An 18,349-nucleotide genomic window follows, 5' to 3' on the forward strand; every position below is an offset into this window, starting at 1 on the left:
GACATGAGAAATCACACTTGGAAAGCCAATCAGAACTCATGGAATGATAGTTAATTGTCTGTAATTAAACATATTTATTTTAAATATGTAATTATACATATTTATTTTTTAAATTGTATTCATTTTATATATGTATGTGAGTGCTCATGTTGCTGTGGTAGTCATACGTGTCTGCATAGATGACTGTACATGTGTGTGCCTGCATGTGGAGGCCAGAGGAACTTATACACTTTATGTTTTTCAGACTGGGTCTCACATTGGCCTAGAGCTCCTTGTAGGCTAGGCTGTTGGCCAGCAAGTTCCAGGGATGCCCCTGCCTCTGCCTTTCTAGTCCTGGGGTTCTAAGTGTGTGCCACAATGCCCAGCTTTCTCAGGTGGGTTCCAGGGTCTCTAGTGGCAAGACTGACTGACATTACCCTCGATTGCCCCTTTGGAGATGCTTGGGGATGCTGCCTGCAGCTCAGCCCCAGCTGATTCTGTTCCCTCTGCAGGCTCCAACTCCATCCATCCATCCATATCCCCCCCCACCCCACATCTGTACTCACACAGTCATATTGGTCCTGCCTCCACAGACTGGGCAAGTTGTAAATGGTTTCAAGGTAGGGTATCACATTGCTCAGGATGATCCCCGCCAGCACGGCCTGAGGGAGAAAGAGAAACAGCTTTAACTGCCTTGCTCTTCCCCACTTTGCTCTAGTGTGTCACATTAGCCAAGGTCATGCCAAGGTCAGACCTGGCTGGGGGCCCAAGTTTGTGCTTGCTTTCTGAGAACGCTCAATGAGGACACAGCACAGTGCATAGGCAGAAGAGGGCACAGCACGGGCAGGGTCGGGTGTGGCTTCTCCCCCACCGCTTTATGTCTCTCTGTGTAACAGTCCTGGCTGTCCTGGAACTAACTCGTTCTGGAGACCAGGCTGGCCTCGAACTCACTGAGATCCGCCTGCCTCTGCCTCTTGAGTGCTGGGATTACAGGTGTGTGCCACCACCTGGCACTTTTTTTTTTAGAAATAAATTGATATTGATTTTACCTAATTTTAAAGATTATTTATTCTTGTATTTTATGCATATGAGCACACTGTCTTCATGATCTCCAGAAGAAGGAATCTGATCCCATAACAGATGGTTGTGAGCCACCATGTGGTTGCTGGGAATTGAACTCAGACCTCTGGAAGAGGAGTCAAGTGCTCTTAACTGCTGAGCCATCTCTACAGAGACCCTGTAGCCAAGCTTTTAACAATGTCAGAAAGGGGAGCCAGGCATGGTGGTGCACGCCTTTGATCCCAGCACCTGGGAAGCAAAGGCAGGCAGATCTCTGTGAGTTTGAGGCTAGTCTGGTCTACAAAGCCAGTTCCAGAACAGTCCTGGCTGTTACACAGAGAAATCCTATGTTCAAAAACCAAAAACCAAACCAAACCAAACAAAAACAAAAACAAAAAAATCTCCAACCAAAAATAATGTCAGAAGTTGTGGGGAAGGAAAGCATCTTAACTCCACAGGGGTTGGTAGAATTCTTCTTTTTCTTTTGGGTTTTTTGTTTTTGTTTTTTGAGACAGGGTTTCTCTGTGTAATCCTGGCCATCCTGGAACTTGCTCTGTAGACCAGGCTGGCCTCAAACTCAGAGAGATCTGCCTGCCTCTGCCTCCCCCAGTGCTGGGACTAAAAGTGTGTAACACCACCGCCTGGCTGAATTATTTTTCTTTGAACCTGAGGCAAGGAATATCTCCAGGAAACGAATCTCATCATAAAGCCATGTACAACAAAGCTATGTCCTTTCTGAATACTAAGGGGAAACATTCACTTGATTAAAAATTAATTACATTCCTACATAATTTCATTTAAAAAAAAACTTTTTTTTTGTTTGTTTCTATGAGACAAGGTCTCTCTATGTAGCTCTGGCTACCCTTCAACTCACTACCTGACTAGGCTGGCTGACAATCCTCCCGTCTCTGTATACTGGGTGCTAGAATTACAAGTGTATGTCACCATGCCTGGTCTGGGTAATTTTTATCACTGAAGAGATAGATAGCCACGGCTAACATTCTGGTATGTTCTGTGTATTTGGGCATGAACCTCTATTATTGCTTAGAGTCACTCGGTTACAGATGTAATAAACACACGATATGGTTACCGGTCAGGTCATGTCTCAAACAAAGGGAGGAAGGGATCCAGTGAAGCAGACACACCCAGCTGAACACAGAGCTGGAAGTCAGTCTGCAGGCCCCAGTCTTCCGATGCTGTGGATAACCAAGAGGCCATGAGACAGCAGTGGAGGGGCAGAGTTCAGACACAAAAGGCAGACAAAAGCGTTAAGTGGCTGAGTCTCACTGGCAATGGAGTCATGCATCTGAATCTGGTTTGTCGTTCCTCACTGAATCCCCACACCTGAAGCTGAACTTACAGCTTAATGAGGCCAATCGTGATCGTGTTTCTTGGCCACTGACTGAGTTTAACATGATCTTGTGTTACACGAATATAGGCATGGATTACATACAGACATGGATTCCACATAATCATGCTTAATGTCCAACCTTATGATGGAGACACTACCATGATTATTGCTGTCTGCGTTGGTCTGTGAGTTTGAGGGTGTTTGTGTGCCTAAGCACAGAGAGGAGAGGAGAGGAGAACCTCAAACGTCCTGCTCTGTCTCTCTTCACCATATTCCATATTCTCCTTAGATAAGGCTGCTCACTGAACCGGAAGCTGGCCATTTTTTTTTTTTTTTTTAAAAAGCTAGGCTGGCTAGTCAGCAAGCCCCAGCAATCCTCCTGCCTCTGCCCACCTCCTCCTAGTGTGGGGGTTACATACATGTAGCCACGCCTGGCTTTTCCATGAGTGCTGAGTACTGAACTCAGGTACTCATGCTTTTACAGCAAGCACCCTTGCCCACTGAGTCATCTCCCTGGCTCCAAGATGTTATTATCTGAAGAAAAACGACTGGAGACCAGGAAAATGCAACTCTCTGCATGGATGCTCGACCAAGATTCCTTCTTTCTTTCTTTCTTTTCAGATGTGTTTATTTTTATGTGAATGCGTGTTTGCCTGCATGTCTGTATGTGTGCCACATGCATGAAGTGCCTGAAGAAGCCAGAAGAGGGCAATGAATCCCTGGGGACTGGAGTTATAGAAAGTTGTGAGCTGCCATGCGGGGGCTGGAACCACCCCGGGCTCCTTGACGACGGAACCGTCTCTCCAGCCCCCAGATCCCACCTTTCCTGATTTACCTTTTTCATTCAATCCCACTTACATTGGGCATATTGTGGAAGAAGCTCCCCATCTTCACCATCAGGAGCACCATCACACCTGCGCCTACCAGAGATGCAAACTGAGGAGACAGAGCCGGTTGGAGAGAAACCGTCAGGAGCGTGCTGGTCCCTGTCTTCAACTGAGGCCTTCTGTTTGCGGGGAAGCACGCCATTTGTTTTTCTTAAGAGGAGTTAGGGGTTCAGCACACATGCCTTTTAGGATCTTAGTGAAGCAGTCCACACACAGTAGTCAATTCATAAGTGTCATGTGACTGCTGACTGGAACGTTCCAGTTTTCCCTGGAATCCTAATTGTCACAGCTTGGGACTATGGATCTCCTAAAGTATATGGCTTGTATTCCTTCAAAACGTTAGCCACTCCTCACACAACTTAGAAACTCCACCCCCAAGCAGATAGCTCACTGACAGCCCCAAGTCCCACCCACTCTACTTCCTGTGTAACTGGATGCCCCCGCCTGTCCTGTGTTGCTGGGAGCTTTGACAACTTCCCGTTTTCAGTGGTCTTTCATCTTTTCTGTTTGTATTTGAAAGAGGACCTCATGATGTAGCCCTAGCTGTCTTGGAACTTACTCACTATGTAGACCAGTCTGGTCTCGAACTCACAGTCTCTGCTTCCTGAGTGCTGGGATTAAAAGTGTACACCCCCACGCCTGGTGTGTTGCATCTTTTTAAAAGGTTGTTTTTATTTTATGTGATGATTATTTGCCTGCATGTATATATTTGCATCATGTGTGTGCCTGGTGCCTGAGGAGCCCAGAAGAAGACGATGGATATCCCAGAACTGGAGTTATGGGTGTTTGTGATCCATCTGATGTGAGTGCTGGGTATCAAACCTGGGTCTTCTCTAAGAGCAGTAAGTACTCTTAACCATTGAGTCATCTCTCCAGACCCCCAGCAGGGCTAGAGATGAGTGCTGGAATTATAGGCATGTGCTACCTTGTGCCCCTCCCAATAACTTTTAAGACAAAATCTGAGCAAAAATTAAGGTGAGCATGGGATCCAAACTCTTCCCAGAGTCTCTCCACTGACTAGAACATTACAGCAAAATCAACCCAGATGAAGCCCTTCTACAAACAGCCATACAGACAGACGTGCATCTCTTTCCTTATGGGGACACACTAGGGGTGGGATCCCTTTTCAACACACCTGCTGTCTTCCTCCAGATTTGTCCTGGATAACAGTCCTCGCCATAGCACCCGTGAACACACAAGACCTGAAAAAGGAGCTGACCACGTTGCAGAGGCCGATGGCTATTAAATCCTGTAAAGAGACAGAAAGGCCTTTGAGCCCACTCTTTGTTGAGGAATCTGATTTTGAGCTAGAGGTACATTGCCTTGAGAGGCTGAAGTTAAAGTTCTTATGCCCTTCCAAGAAGACTTGGCCGTAGCCTCAGGAAGCATACAGGAAGGGCTGATCTGATCTAGATCACATTGTGTCTCTGGCCTAGCCTCTGATCATAAGGGAAGTACTTTCTGAAAGTAATAAAGCTGACTCCTGCTTTTTCCTCTTTTTCATGACCCCTGGGACTTGGACACACACAGAGAGCTCAGTGCTGGCCTCTCCCCCCTCTACACTAACCTAAGTGTCTGGCTGGGACACCGCTTGCCTCTGTGTCCCTCTTGACTTTTCGGGAAAGTATCACTTTCAGAGTAGTTGGAGATTTTTCCTAAAAAATAAAAGCAAAGGCCAAAGGCAGGGCATTGTCGTAATGACAGATACGAGCAGCCTGGTTCTGTATTGCTATCTTGTGGCACTGGTGCCCCAGCATGCATCTGGCTTCTGCGGCCGCCACAGGGAAGGAAGACGGGAACTCTGCTAGCTCAGCAGTACCATGCCATGTGTTATCACTCGCTACCCTGTTTTGGGACAGGATCTCATGTAGCCCAGGCTAGCTTCACTTGCTATGAAGGTAAGGCTGGCCTTTAACTCTTATCCTGCCTCTGCCTCTTGAGTGTTGGGTAATAAAGATGTGCCACCCAACATCTTTATCTGGTTAATTCTTTGCCTCTCTGCACCATATATATCCATTCTAGAGGAATAATGCTTGTATGAGTTCAAAGTTACACATCCTCCACTTCTCAGATACCTCATGTGGTTGCAGTCCAAATTATGGTGCAAGTAACTCTGGTTAAAGAGGAATGTAACCTTCATTGGGGGGGGGGGGGCTCAAATCAGAGAACAAGGGCACACGGGCTCCCTCACCTGGTTGGAATTGATTCTGTAGTTATGGAAGTTGGCAATCTTCTTGCCCAGAGATACAAGCAGAAAGGAGCTCACTAAAGATAAAGACATGGCTTGTAAAATAACTCTGGTAAGAATGCTGAAATCTGGAGTCTCGGGGAACACGAAGCTGGAAAAGAAGAGTGGAATTACTGCTGGGTGGTAAGGAGTCCCTTACTGTGCCTCCTCACGCCAGGCAGGCCTCCTGGTCCCTCCCCCGCCTGTCTGTTTTCCCTTCTTAACAACACGAAAGGGCAAACAGAGCAATGGAGGCAGTGGCTTGCCGATGCAGCGAGTGAGCTGAGCCAGGTTCCCAAGGCCATCAAAACAACATCCTCTGTGGGCTCAGTCCTAGTCCCTCCTTACAGTGAGGACACACACCAGGTGTGATTGGAGGAGGATGTTTCTGCTGCTGCCTGAGAGCATTCTGCGGGGTGTGCTGAAGGTTGACCCTCCATCCAGGATTCACATTCTTCAGGACAGGCTCTCCTCCCTGCCCTTCATTGGGGTACATACAACTTCCACCCACACCATCTCTCCTGGAGTTTGTTTTCTCACTTTCTGAATCGGAACCTCAGGTATCCCAGGCTGATCTCGATCTGAACCAGGTTCCCAGGCCACCGTCTGCCTCCCCAGGCTGGGGTTCCAGTTGTGCACTCACGCCTGGCTCACTGAACTGTGCACTTTAAAGAATGAATCTTCCGGTATGTCAAAATGATAACGAAAGAGTGGCACAAATAACTTTATACCAGTGTATTTGATAATTCAGAATTAATGAGCAAATGTTGGGAATGATTCAAATTAACAAAGTGTTCTCCAGGAGCAACAGATAACCCGAAGCAGACACAATGATCACACGGTGTGATGGTTGGCAGCCACTGTCAACCTGAAGAATCTGCATTACCTGGGAGACGAGCCTCTGGGTGTGTCTGGGGGAGACCTGCCCACTGTGGGCAGTGCTGTTCATGGCTGGGAGCCAGGACTGCAAGAGGAGGGTGCACGCCTCCCCTCTGCTTCCTGATGGAGAAGGCCTCCTTGGCCTCCTCAAGCACGGGAGGCTGCATGCTTGCCTTATAAGCTAGACTAAACCCTCTCCCTTGTGCTGCTTCCGTCACGGAGTATTTTACCACGAGAAGGTGACCGAGACCTAATAAGAGTTTTGTTTAATAACATACAAGCTGGGCATGAGCATTTGCCTGTCAAAAACCCAGAACCTCCGAAGCAGAGTCCACAGGGCCAGGAGTTCAATGCTTGGGCTGCCTAAGACCCCATCTCCAAAACACAAACTTAAAAATAGCACATTTCAAACTGAATTATAATTAAGAGCCTTCCCACAGTGAAACCTTCAGGCCTACATAGCTTCACTGGTGGATTCTACCAAGTGTGTAAGGAAGGAAATCATGCCAGTTTTATAGAAACTTCCAGAAACTGAAGACGTAAGGAAAAGACAATCTCAGCCAACGTTTTTCATGACCAAAATAGAAGAGATCTGACCAACATATAAAATGATAATATGACAGAACCACACGGGCTTCCTCTCAGGACATGAGAGGGTTAACCTTCAAACGTGTTTAACATTCACAATAGGAAAAGTCAAAAAAGGGAAAGAAACCCTGATGGTTGAGGGAGCTTATATACACATATGCACCTATGTGTGGATGGATGAATATATATCTTCATGCCGACACAGTCCTTTACGCCTAATTTAGGAGAATGGATATGGCCCATCTTTCATTTCTCTATTTTTGTGGTAGACTTTTCTGCAGAGCAATAATAGCTTATCCAGTGAAAACTTCCTAGTTCAGGGTTAAAGTCTACATCTCCATTTTTGTTCATTTATGGAGTTGGGTAAGAAAGTGATTACTCCAAAGAGGTAAACAGTAAATGCTGTTCCCTACACAAACCCAACAATGCAGGTCACTGTTTCCCCTCCTTCTGCTATCTGTGTCACTCAATCCCTTTTTGTTTGTTTTGGGTTGTTTTTTTTTTTTGGTTTTCCGAGACAGGGTTTCCCTGTGTAGCCCAGGCTATCCTAGAACTTGCTCTGTAGACCAGGCTGGCTTCATAATCACAGAGATGGACCTGCCTCTGCCTCCCGAGTGCTAGGATTAAAGGCATACATCACCACCACCCTCTGCTCAATTCTTACCAGCAAATCAAAATTAAAAAGAAGCTGGATGTGATAGAGCACATTTATAATTGGAGTATTTGGGATGTGCATGCTGGAGGGTCAGGAATTCAACGATGGTCTGGACTACCTGTACCACAAAAGCCAAAACCATTACCCAAAGCAATAAAACAGAAAACACCAGGAAATATGAGCATAGCAGGAGTTAAGTTACAGTGTCCAATTTTACCAGTTCTTGGCAGCCATGGATAAATAATAATAATAAAAAAAAGGAGGGGGGCAAATAAAGAACATTCAAAGCAATGTTTAAATTGGATTTTTGAAACGTTTTCTTCTCTATATGTGAATCTTAAAGATAACTGAAGTGGGCTATGTGTTTTGGGAGCCATTAAGAATACAAACCAGGCTGAGAGATGGCTCAGTGGGTAATGCTCACTGCTGCTCTCCACCAAGCCTGACGTCCTGAGTGAGATTCCTGGGACTCTCATGATATAAGGAAAGAACCAACTCCCACAAGTTGTCCTTGGACCTCCATATGCATGCTGTAGCATGCAATCCCCCACCAAAAAAATGTAAAGAAGAAAAAAAACACAAAAAAAATAAAACAGAAAAAAATGTTTAAAAAGAATGCAAGTTGCTGGGCATGGTGGTATGCACACCTTTGATTCCAGGTGGATCTCTGTGAGTTCGAGGCCAGCCTGGTCTATAAAGTGAGTTCCAGGACAGCCAGGGCTGTTACACAGAGAAACCCTGTCTCAAACAACAACAACAACAACAACCACAACAAAGGAATGCAAGCACACTGAGTATTGGTATAGTCCATTGGTTTTCATCAGAGACTTGGGAATGACACAGAAATGAGTTTCAACAGTGGCTGTGCCACTGTCTGGATGTGTCCTCTAACCTGACAAGCCTCAGTTTCTCCCACAGGAAGACTGTGCCCCTTGTACTACTGTGGGGGGCAGAGGAAGTAAATACGAAGTGTTCACCCCATCACTGTTCTCGTCATCTGACTTCCCCTCGTCCTCCTGCCCCATGCTGGAGAGGCAGTGTCTGCTCCTGCCTGTTATTGGGTAGGATGTCAAATGCATTTGGCCATCACTGCATTTCAAAGGGAATGGTTAGGAGATGGGCCTGGTTCAACATGATGCATAAAACAGCCTGCCTGTTGTTATCCTGGAGTTCAGCCAGTGTTCCTAGCCCTTGGGATTCCCCTTTGAACACTGTGGAGACATGAGCAGTGTTCTTTAAAAGTCTGCCTGTGGGTCAAGACAATTCAGTCTAGTCCTTTCTGATCAAAGTCCAAACGGTAACTGTCTGACGGCAGCAAGAGTCTGCCCTACAGTCACTCGACAGATGAACCAAATGCAGAGGAGTCGTGACTCCCTCAGAGCTGCCAGCATGGTCAGAGGAAGCTACCCAATTAGAAGAAAGTGCTGTGCAATGGCCGAGTGCTTGCTTGGCCCGTGAGAGGCTCTAGCTTCAACCCCAGCCCAATTTAAAGAAGAGAAGGAGGGAGAGGAAGGGGAGAGCCGCTGCAACCCACACTCAAGTGGGTGACGGTGAAGCCACAGTTCTCCCCAACATGGAACCCTGTGTTCCTATTAGAGACACTAGGAAATGCATCTCTCGTCCTATCTTTTGTTGTTGTTGTTTGGGGGAGGGGGATAGTCTCATGCAGCCCAGGTTAGCCTTGTGATTGATGTGTAACCAAGGCTAGCCTTTAACTCCTAATCCTCCTACCTCCACCCCCTAAATGCTGGGATTACATGTGGGCGCTACATGCATGGCTTTCTTGCTCTGCTCTTGGAAGTTAATCAGACCAGGGCGGGGCTCTGTAGACCCATAATGCCTACAGAAAAGAGAACCAAGTCTCTGGTGTTCTGGGCATCCAGCAGGTGTCTTAGTAAGCTGACAGGCTCTCTTAGGAGGAGAAAAGTGACAGGGAGTGAGTAGAGGAGAAACAGCTGTGCTGCTGGCCCGTTTGCTCACAACCTCTGTTCCACACTTGACCTTGGCTGGAAGGCTGAGGTCTGTACATGTGTTCTAGGTGAACTTAGCAGTAGCCAAGTACTGCTAGGAAAGACTCTGAGGTAGGCCATGTGGAGAGAAGCCTAGAGAAGGTGTGAGAAGGGAAGAACAGCTGGCCGTGAAGGCACGCTCATCCCGGTCATCCCAGGACTTTTGAAGTTGAAGCAGGGATTAGCATTCAGACTGGCCCCTTGGGGACCCGCCCAGTGTCCTGACATCTTACTTAAAGTCCTCTTTAAGAAAAAACCCCTCCTCCTTCTCTCTCTTCCTTCCTCTTTCTTGCCACCCTCTCTCTCCGCCCCCTTCTCTTCCCTTCTCCTTCTGCCTTCCCCCTTTAATAATAAAACTTTTCATGTGAGCGCGCAAGCGCTATCTCATGGTATGAGTGACTTTCTGCTGTGCCCCTTGGCTCCACCTGCCAAGCCCACTGAGAGTCAATTTTAAAATACAACCACAGAAAGACAGTGAGTTTGAGGCTAACCTGGGCTATACAGCAAGACCCTGTCACAAAAAATCAATCAATTAATCAATCAATCAATCAATAAAGGAAAAGCCATCTTGAAAGGTAGAATGACACTGGTTGTTGTTGGTGGTGCAGGACTTTAATCCCAGCACTCAGAGGCAGAGGCAGGAGGATCTCTGAGTTCAAGGCCAGCCTGATCTACAGAGTTCCGGGACAGCCAGGGCTAGGTACAGAGAAACCCTGTCTCAGAAAAACCGAAACCAACAAACCAAAAGGAAGAAGAAAGGAAAGTGACTGACCTGTAAGGGATCATGTTGACCAGCATCTTGCTGTTCTCTGTAGCCATGCTTATCTTGTTTGTAAGTATGGAGAAGCCAAGGATCTGTCGAGAGTTCAAAGGGGAAGCATGCGATTAAAGACTGTGCATTGCTTCCAGAAGCGAGGTGCAGAGGCCCAGTGTAACAGGGAATGAGATGCGGGCTGTCCTGACTGGAAAATCAAGAGAGGCCTTCTATTTTGATTCTCCAAGCTCCTTTTGGCATTGGAACAAAGCAAGGGCAACCCTGGTCTCTGACACATGGATGGGGACAGAGGGATGCTGGGGCCTCTCTCCCCACCAGCCTCCAGCACAGGCACCACCGGTGTGTGCGTCCTAAGAGCCCACAGACCAGCCCGTTTGGCTAATCGGAACTCCAGGTTCAGTGAGAGCCTTTCTCAGAGGAACAAAGGGGAGGGGCTGGAGAGGCACTCAGGGCTTAAGAGCACATGCTTGTTCTTCCAGAGGACCCAAGTTCAGTTCCCGGCACCCACATCACTGCCTCAGAACCGTCTGTGACTGCTGCTCCAGGGGACCCAATATCCTCTTCTGGACTCTGAGGGCCCTTATATTCACATGTATATACCCCTGACATACACACATACAGAGAATTAAAAAAAATTTAAATGAAAAGAAAAGCCAAGGTAGAGAGCAACAGAAGAAAACCTGATGTCAACCTCTGGCCTCTAATGTGCCCACATGGGCAAGTGCTCTCAAACACACATGTGTGCATACATACACACCACACACATGACACATTTTAAAAACATAAGCATTTGGGTAGAGATCATTGTTGGTACAGCCTGGGGCCTACAGTTAATAATAGTGTACTGTAGACTTGAAAACTGGGAAAGCGAAGGATCTTAAATGTTTTCACAATGAAAAGATGATCACTGGCCATGGGCTCTGTATCCATTAGCTGGCCGTGGGGCTCTGTGTCTGTAACCCCAGAACTTGAGGGTAGGCTGAGAGTTGGAGGCCAGCTTGAGCTGACCAAAACAAAGGAGCAAAGGAGATACACCTGTGTGGTGGCAGAGGCGTTGACTAGCCTGACTAAAGGTAACTATAACATGCCCAAACCTCTCCATCTGACTAAAGGTAACTATAACATGCCCAAACCTCTCCATGTGCAGGCAAGTATATAAAACTCTACTGTCAAGTACGCCTGAGCAAGACCCAATTTTGTTTCTTGGTTTTTCAAGACAGGGTTTCTCTGCATAGCCCTGGCTGTCCTGGAACTCAGTGATCTGCCTGCCTCGGCCTCCCAAGTGCCAGGATTAAAAGTCCAGCAAACACTCTTAACCATCCCCTGCCCTTGATTCTTGTTTCATAGCGTCTTCTCTGTCTTCCTAGGTTATAAGTTTTATGCTTTTTTTAAAGGGCGTATTCACCATCACTCATGGAAGACACCTACCAGAAACAGCTCCATGGGGAACTCGATGGGGTAGCGGTTGAAGGAAATGCGGATGCACTTGTTAATTCTCAGAGCCACCACAGCGGTGAGGAACAGCAGGATGCTGGTGGAGTTGGCTTTGGGGAGAGCTACGCAGTAGTTAATTATGTTCTGCAAGAAGAAAACATTGTGGAGCTTTCCTTAGGGATATCACGGTTGCTGGAATCTAAAAATGGGCATTCTTCCCAAATTAAAAAGCAAAGAAGAGCTGCTGGGGTCACCTGGGCCCTGCTGGAACACTGAGGGTGGGTATGGGGGCTGTGCAGTTTCGGTAATTTTCCTCCATGCTAGGGATTGAACCTAGGGCCTTGCTCATGGTGAACAAGTGTTCTTCCACTGCAGTGTATCTCCAGCCCTCTATTTTATTCAGTTGAGATGAGGTCTCATTAAATTGCCCAAGCTGACCTCATTAGCTGAACTTATCTTGTAGGACAAGCAGTCTTTGAACTTGTGATCCTCCTGCTTCAGTCTCCCAAGTGAGTGAGATTACAAACCTGAGCCACCAGATTTACTTGGCTTAATATGTTGTTTTATTTTGGTTTTTAAATTGAAGAGTAGATACTAAAAAAGGCAATAATGTTGAATAAAGAGAGAATATATTTATATGTTTCATTGTAAGGGAAAGGACCTAAGAATCTGTCTTGGGGGGGTTGGAGGTTCCTGGCTGGCCTGGAACTTGCTATATAGAAAGGCCTGGCCTCAACACTACTGAAGATTCACCTGCCTCTGCCTCTTGAGTGTGAAAATTCTATTTGTTAACTGTCCACTGTTATTTTTCAGGCCATGCATGTTCTTTAGCTGAACTTCTGTTTTGTTTCTGCATTTGGGGGCTACTTACACCCCTGTGTATTCAGGATACAAGTCTGCTATGTGACACGCGATAGGGAGAATTATGAAATAGTAACTTCATGATGAAATTTAATTTTTTTTCGAGACAGGGTTTCTCTGTATAGCTTTGTGCCTTTCCTGGATTTCATTCTGTAGACAAGGCTGGCCTTGAACTCACAGAGATCCACCTTGCTCTGCCTCCTGAGTTCTGGGATTAAAGGCATGTGCTACCACTGCCATGCTAAATTTAATTTTTTTTTTTTTTTTTGGTTTTTCGAGACAGGGTTTCTCTGTGTAGCTTTGCGCCTTTCCTGTAAATTTAATTTTTTTAAAGTTAGTTATTTAGTGTATGAGCATGTAAGTATGTGTGTGTCTACACAACTTTTGGTAGTCCATTCTCTCCTTCCTGCAGGTAGGCTACAGGGATGCAGCTTAGGTCTACACACTTGCTGGCAGTCAACTTTACCAGCTGAGCCATCTCACTGACCCCATGACCAATTTTTTTTTTTTTTTTTTTTTTTTAAGGCAGGGTTTCTCTGTGTTAAAACAGGATCTCTGTTTCTCAGCCTCGAACTCAGAGATCCACCTGCCTCTGCCTCCTGAGAGCTGGGGTTAAAGGAGTATACACCACTGCCCTGCTCCATGGACAAATTTTAATTCAAACCATCTGGCTTAAAAGACTGAGTTGAAGTGGTTATTGCATCTGAGCATATGCTCAAACCAGCTTCTGCAGTTGACCAGAAACCCACAGGAGATGGAGTTACTTCTGGGCCCTCTTATCCTTCTGGTACAGGCAGAAGTATGTCCACTTGGGCCCACCTTTCTTCCTAGGCCAGAGGAGGGCTATGTAAACTCTGGAGAGGCTTGAGGTTACTCACGTAGAAGAAGGAGACGGGACCAGCGTGGAAACTGATCATAATCCCAAAGACGCATGTCATCTGGGCCAGTATGATGTGTAGGGCCACAGCAGCTAGGTAAGCGCTGATTGCGGCCTCTGGAAGGTATGTGGCCATGAAACCCATTCCCAACATACCCATTGACAGCTGTGGGGTTGGGAAGAAAAGAAAAAAACAGAGACTCAGGTCACTGTGCTGGCTAGTTTTATGTCAACTTGACACAGGCTAGAGTCATCTGAGAGGAAGGAGCCTCAACAGAGAAAATGACCCCATAAGATCTGGTTGTAAGCAAGCCTACAGGGCATTTTCTTAATTAGTGATTGATGGGGGAGGGCCCAGCCCTTTGTGGGTAGTGCCACCCCTGAGCTGGTGGTCCTGGGTTCTATAAGAAAGCAGGTTGAACATGCCATGAGAAGCAAGCCAGCAAGCAGCACCCTCCATGGCTCTGCATCAGCTCCTGCCTCCAGGCTCCTGTCCTGCTTGAGTCTCTGCCTTCACTGCCATAACAAACTGTTATATGGATCTGTGACTGAAACAGACCCGTTCTTCCCCAAGTGCCCGTCATGGTGTTTCATCACAGCCACAGTCACCCTAACTAAGACAGTCATCAAGTCAGCGATAGCATCAACTGGACTCCCCAGGGGCCCCATGGCCTCTGCTCAGAAAAGATTCCAACCAAGCCCCGGCCCACACTCTTCTTTTTCTTCTGAAACGCTGGCAGCTTTCAGCATCTTTCCCTAGGTTCTCTGCCCTCCAGATGAACATGGAGGAAGGACAACGGAAGGATGGCAGGGACAAGGCTCATCTTTCCAAAGGCCTTGGGTCCGAGCCCCTCTCACCTCTGAGGAATGCAGGTTTTCACAAAGGAAAAGACAAGAGGGGCTGAGAAGCAGAACGTGATGTGGTAGTGCTCACCTGCGGCCCCAGCACTCAGGAGGAGGAGGCAGGAGGATCAGGAGTTCAAGGGCGTCCATGACTACACAGTGAGTTTAAGAGCAGCCTGGACTATGTGAGACCCTGTCCCAAAACAAGCAAGCAAACAAACCCAAATGCCAGATCAGAAATCCTGGCCTTGTGACTCCTGTGTATTAAAAATGATTCAACGGTAGCCAGGCAGTGGTGGTGCATGCCTTTAATCCCAGCACTTGGGAGGCAGAGCCAGGTGGATCTCTGTGAGTTCGAGGCCAGCCTGGTCTACAGAGTGAGTTCCAGGACAGCCAGGACTACAGAGAAACCCTATCTCGAAAAACAAAACAAAACAAAACAAAACAAAACAAAAAAGATGCAATGGGGGCTGTGGTGATGGCGGTGGCGGTGGCGGCGGCGCACGCCTTTGACCCCAGCACTCTAGTGGCACAGGCAGGCAATCTCTGTGAGGCCAGGTGGTCTAAATACCAAGTTCCAAGACCGAGACCTTGTCTCAAAAAAATCAACAACAACAATAATAAAAAGAAGATTCAATGGAACTTTCTTAAATCTTTGGCATACCACTGAGCCATCTCTCCAGCCCAAGTCTCCCTTTCTTGTACTTTAAATTTTTTAAAAGATTATATATATATATATATATATATATATATATATATATATATATATATAATATATTAAGGTTTTTCAAGACAGGGTTTCTCTGTATATATATATATATATATATATATATATATATATATATATATATATTAAGGTTTTTCAAGACAGGGTTTCTCTGTGTAGCCCTGGGTGTCTCAGAACTCACTCTGTACACCAGGCTGGCCTTGAACTCACAGAGATCCACCTGCATCCACCTCCTGAGTACTAGGATTAAAGTTATGTGCCACTCCCACCCCCGATATATTTTATTTATGTATATGTATTTGTGTGTGTCTGCCCATGCATACAGCAGCCCGAGGAGGCCAGAAGAAGGTGTCAGAAGCCCTGGAACTGGAGTTACAGGTGTTGTGAGCTGCCCCACATGGGTGCTGGGAACTGGACTCTGGACCTCTGTAAGGGCAGCAGCAGTTTACACACTAGTCATCTCTCCTGCACTTTACACACTAGTCGTCTCTCCTGCACTTTACACACTAGTCATCTCTCCTGCACTTTACACACTAGTCGTCTCTCCTGCACTTTACACACTAGTCATCTCTCCTGCACTTTACATACTAGCTGTCTCTCCTGCACTTTACACACTAGTCATCTCTCCTGCACTTTACACACTAGTCATCTCTCCTGCACTTTACACACTAGCCGTCTCTCCTGCACTTTACACACTAGCCGTCTCTCCTGCACTTTCTTAAGATGCTCAGACTGGCTTTGACCTCACGCTGCAGTCCACTTGGGCTGTGTACCACGTGTATGCCTGGTGCCTGCTGTGGCCAGCAGAGGGCGTCAGATCCACACGGCTGTGAGCCGGTGGGTGGTGGCCACTGAACCTGAATCCTCTGCAAGAGCAACAAGTGCTGCTCCCCGCTGCCAAGCCATCTCTTCAGCTCCTCTTTTAACCCCCACAGGCACAAGCCCCTCTTATCCCTGGGGTTTCCTAGAAGAACCCTGCTGTTGTCTGAGGTGTTTTCCTTTATCCTGCTGCTTGAGGGGCATTTTCTCCCCTTTGCCTTGAGTTTTCAGAAGCTTAGCTGTCATTTATCTCCATGTGGATTTTCAGTGTTTTTCTACTCAAGAGTTTTCTCAGCCTGCTAAGCTTGTACATTTATGTATATAAACGTGGGGAGTGGGCTGGAGAGATGGCTCAGAGGTTAAGAGCACTGGCTGCTCTTCCAGAGGTCCTGAGTTCAATTCCCAGCAACCACATGGTGGCTCACAACCATCTGTAATGAGATCTGGTACCCTCTTCTGGCCTGCAGGAATACATGCATACAAAATAAATAAATCTTTAAAAAATAATAAAATAAACGTGGGGAGTATGTAGCTATCATTTTATAAAATACTTCAACTAGATCCTCATTCATTTATTCCTTCATTAGAGTCTCATTATGTGGCCCAGGCTGGCCTCAAACTCCTGGGCTCAGGTGATCCTCCTGTCTTGGTCTCCCTAGTCGCTAGGACCAGAGGCGGGTGGCATTGAGAGGCGTGCTCAAGGGCCAGTCCGTCTTCTACACAGCAACCACCTCACTGGTGCTTGCAATGGACAGGCTCTGGCTGACTATTTCACAAGAAATTTCTCACCTAATCCTTGCAAGGACCTTGCAAGACACACTACTCCCATTGATACACAAAAGAGCTGAGGTTCTCTGAGGCGTAAGCATTTCCCGAGGCAGTCAGCTCACAGGTATTGGTGCTGTCCACTGAGGCAGCACCTTTGCAGGCTCCTGGGGCCTCACTTCATGAGAGGCAGCCCTGGGGAGATGGGTGAGAATCAGCTAGAGTGTGGGTCAGTTGAGAGGACAGAAGGAAATCTGGAAAAATGGCTGGCGCATGGTGGGGGAGCAGCAGGTGGCCTTGGTGACAGCACCAGAGCAAATGTGGAGACTTTGGTCAGCGCTGCGTTACTGTTACTGTTACTGTCCTTCGGCTGCGCTTGTTATTGCGGAATCTAACTCCACCTGGGTTCTCTGATGCTTGTCAACCAAAAGTTCAGCTTATGAGACCACCTTCTTGTCTCAAGACTAGAGAGAGTGATTCTTGAAAGGAAAAACCAGGAATGGGCTCTTGGCCCCTGGACCCTCCTCTTTCTTAGAAAGGGCTGTTGAGAAAGCTCAGAATAGTATTCTAAGTCAGTGTGGGCAGTTTCCAAGGCAGGAGAAGATCCCTGTCTGAGAAGACTATCCGTACACTCTCCCAGTGCTCAGAGAGAAATCACTATGATTCCGGCACATCAGTTACAGGAGGGCCTCCTAAGACTGCTGTGTTAGTCACGGTGCTACTGTGACCAAGTGCCCCGTAGGATGGGGCCAATGTCCATCACGGCAGCATGGTGGCAGGGGTGTGCAAATGACATTCCCTGCTCACTCACAGCCTGCAAAATAGGAAGCAAAGAGCAGACAGGAGGTGGGACCGGCAGACAAAACCTCCAGGCCTGCCCAGGAGCTCACTTCCTCCATGGGTCTCTGTCTTCTAAAGGATCTGGAGCTTTCCAAAATAGTGCCACCAGCTGAGGACCCAGTGTCCACTCACAGGAGTCCTCAGGGGAACATTTCACATTCAAACCACAACAGACCCCGTCTTTCGTTTTTTTAAGAATTTGGAGATTCAGCTCCTACCTGAATAATTCCAGTCAGGAAAGTTGTGCTTGCCACCATGCTCAAGGATCCGTTATAGTTTATGTAGAAGGTCGGGAGAGAAAAGTCATCCTTGACAAACGTTCCCATGATCAGGTGGCCGTTGTTGAACGGTCTCTCCTTCAGGACGTTGATCATGAGAGCACTGACGAGGAAGAAGGGGCCTGTGAAAGGAGTTTGGGGAGCAGACCGCAAGGTTAGAAAAACTGAATTATCGTTGCTGCTGTTTAACAAATCATCATCGAGAAGGAGGAGAAAGCAGGCCCGAGAACCGGGCCTTCACAGGTCCAGAGCTGCTGGCTCAGGAGCTTCACCTCTCTGGGTCACGGCATAGAGGGTGGGACTCAAGCACAGACGGGCTGGAATTACCGTCACGCTTAGCCATTGTGCCAGCACCCAGAGACTAAGTTAAAAGAGGATGGAGCCAGGCACGGTGGCACACACCTTTAACCCCAGCACTCAGGAGGCAGAGACCTCTAGGAGGGCAGGTTCAGCCTGGTCTACATGGCAAGTTTCAGGCTAGCCAGAGCTACATGGT

The 18,349-nt window shown here is 47.3% G+C and overlaps 1 protein-coding gene across 1 annotated transcript in view; it reads right to left on the reverse strand.

Annotated features, from left to right (window-relative positions):
- Slc26a8 (solute carrier family 26 member 8) overlaps positions 1-18,349 on the reverse strand; it is a 46,179-nt gene that overhangs the window by 6,312 nt on the left and 21,518 nt on the right. Inside the window, exons 5-12 of the mRNA XM_059243881.1 lie at positions 17,794-17,975; positions 13,583-13,747; positions 11,838-11,987; positions 10,407-10,489; positions 5,468-5,615; positions 4,412-4,525; positions 3,248-3,325; positions 529-641 (exon numbers count right to left, since the gene is read on the reverse strand). Of these exons, the coding sequence (XP_059099864.1) occupies positions 529-641; positions 3,248-3,325; positions 4,412-4,525; positions 5,468-5,615; positions 10,407-10,489; positions 11,838-11,987; positions 13,583-13,747; positions 17,794-17,975 (1,033 nt within the window). The remainder of the gene's footprint in view (positions 1-528; positions 642-3,247; positions 3,326-4,411; positions 4,526-5,467; positions 5,616-10,406; positions 10,490-11,837; positions 11,988-13,582; positions 13,748-17,793; positions 17,976-18,349) is intronic.

Source organism: Peromyscus eremicus, chromosome 16_21 (assembly GCF_949786415.1).
Source record: "Peromyscus eremicus chromosome 16_21, PerEre_H2_v1, whole genome shotgun sequence".
NCBI classification, from domain to species: Eukaryota; Metazoa; Chordata; class Mammalia; order Rodentia; family Cricetidae; genus Peromyscus; species Peromyscus eremicus.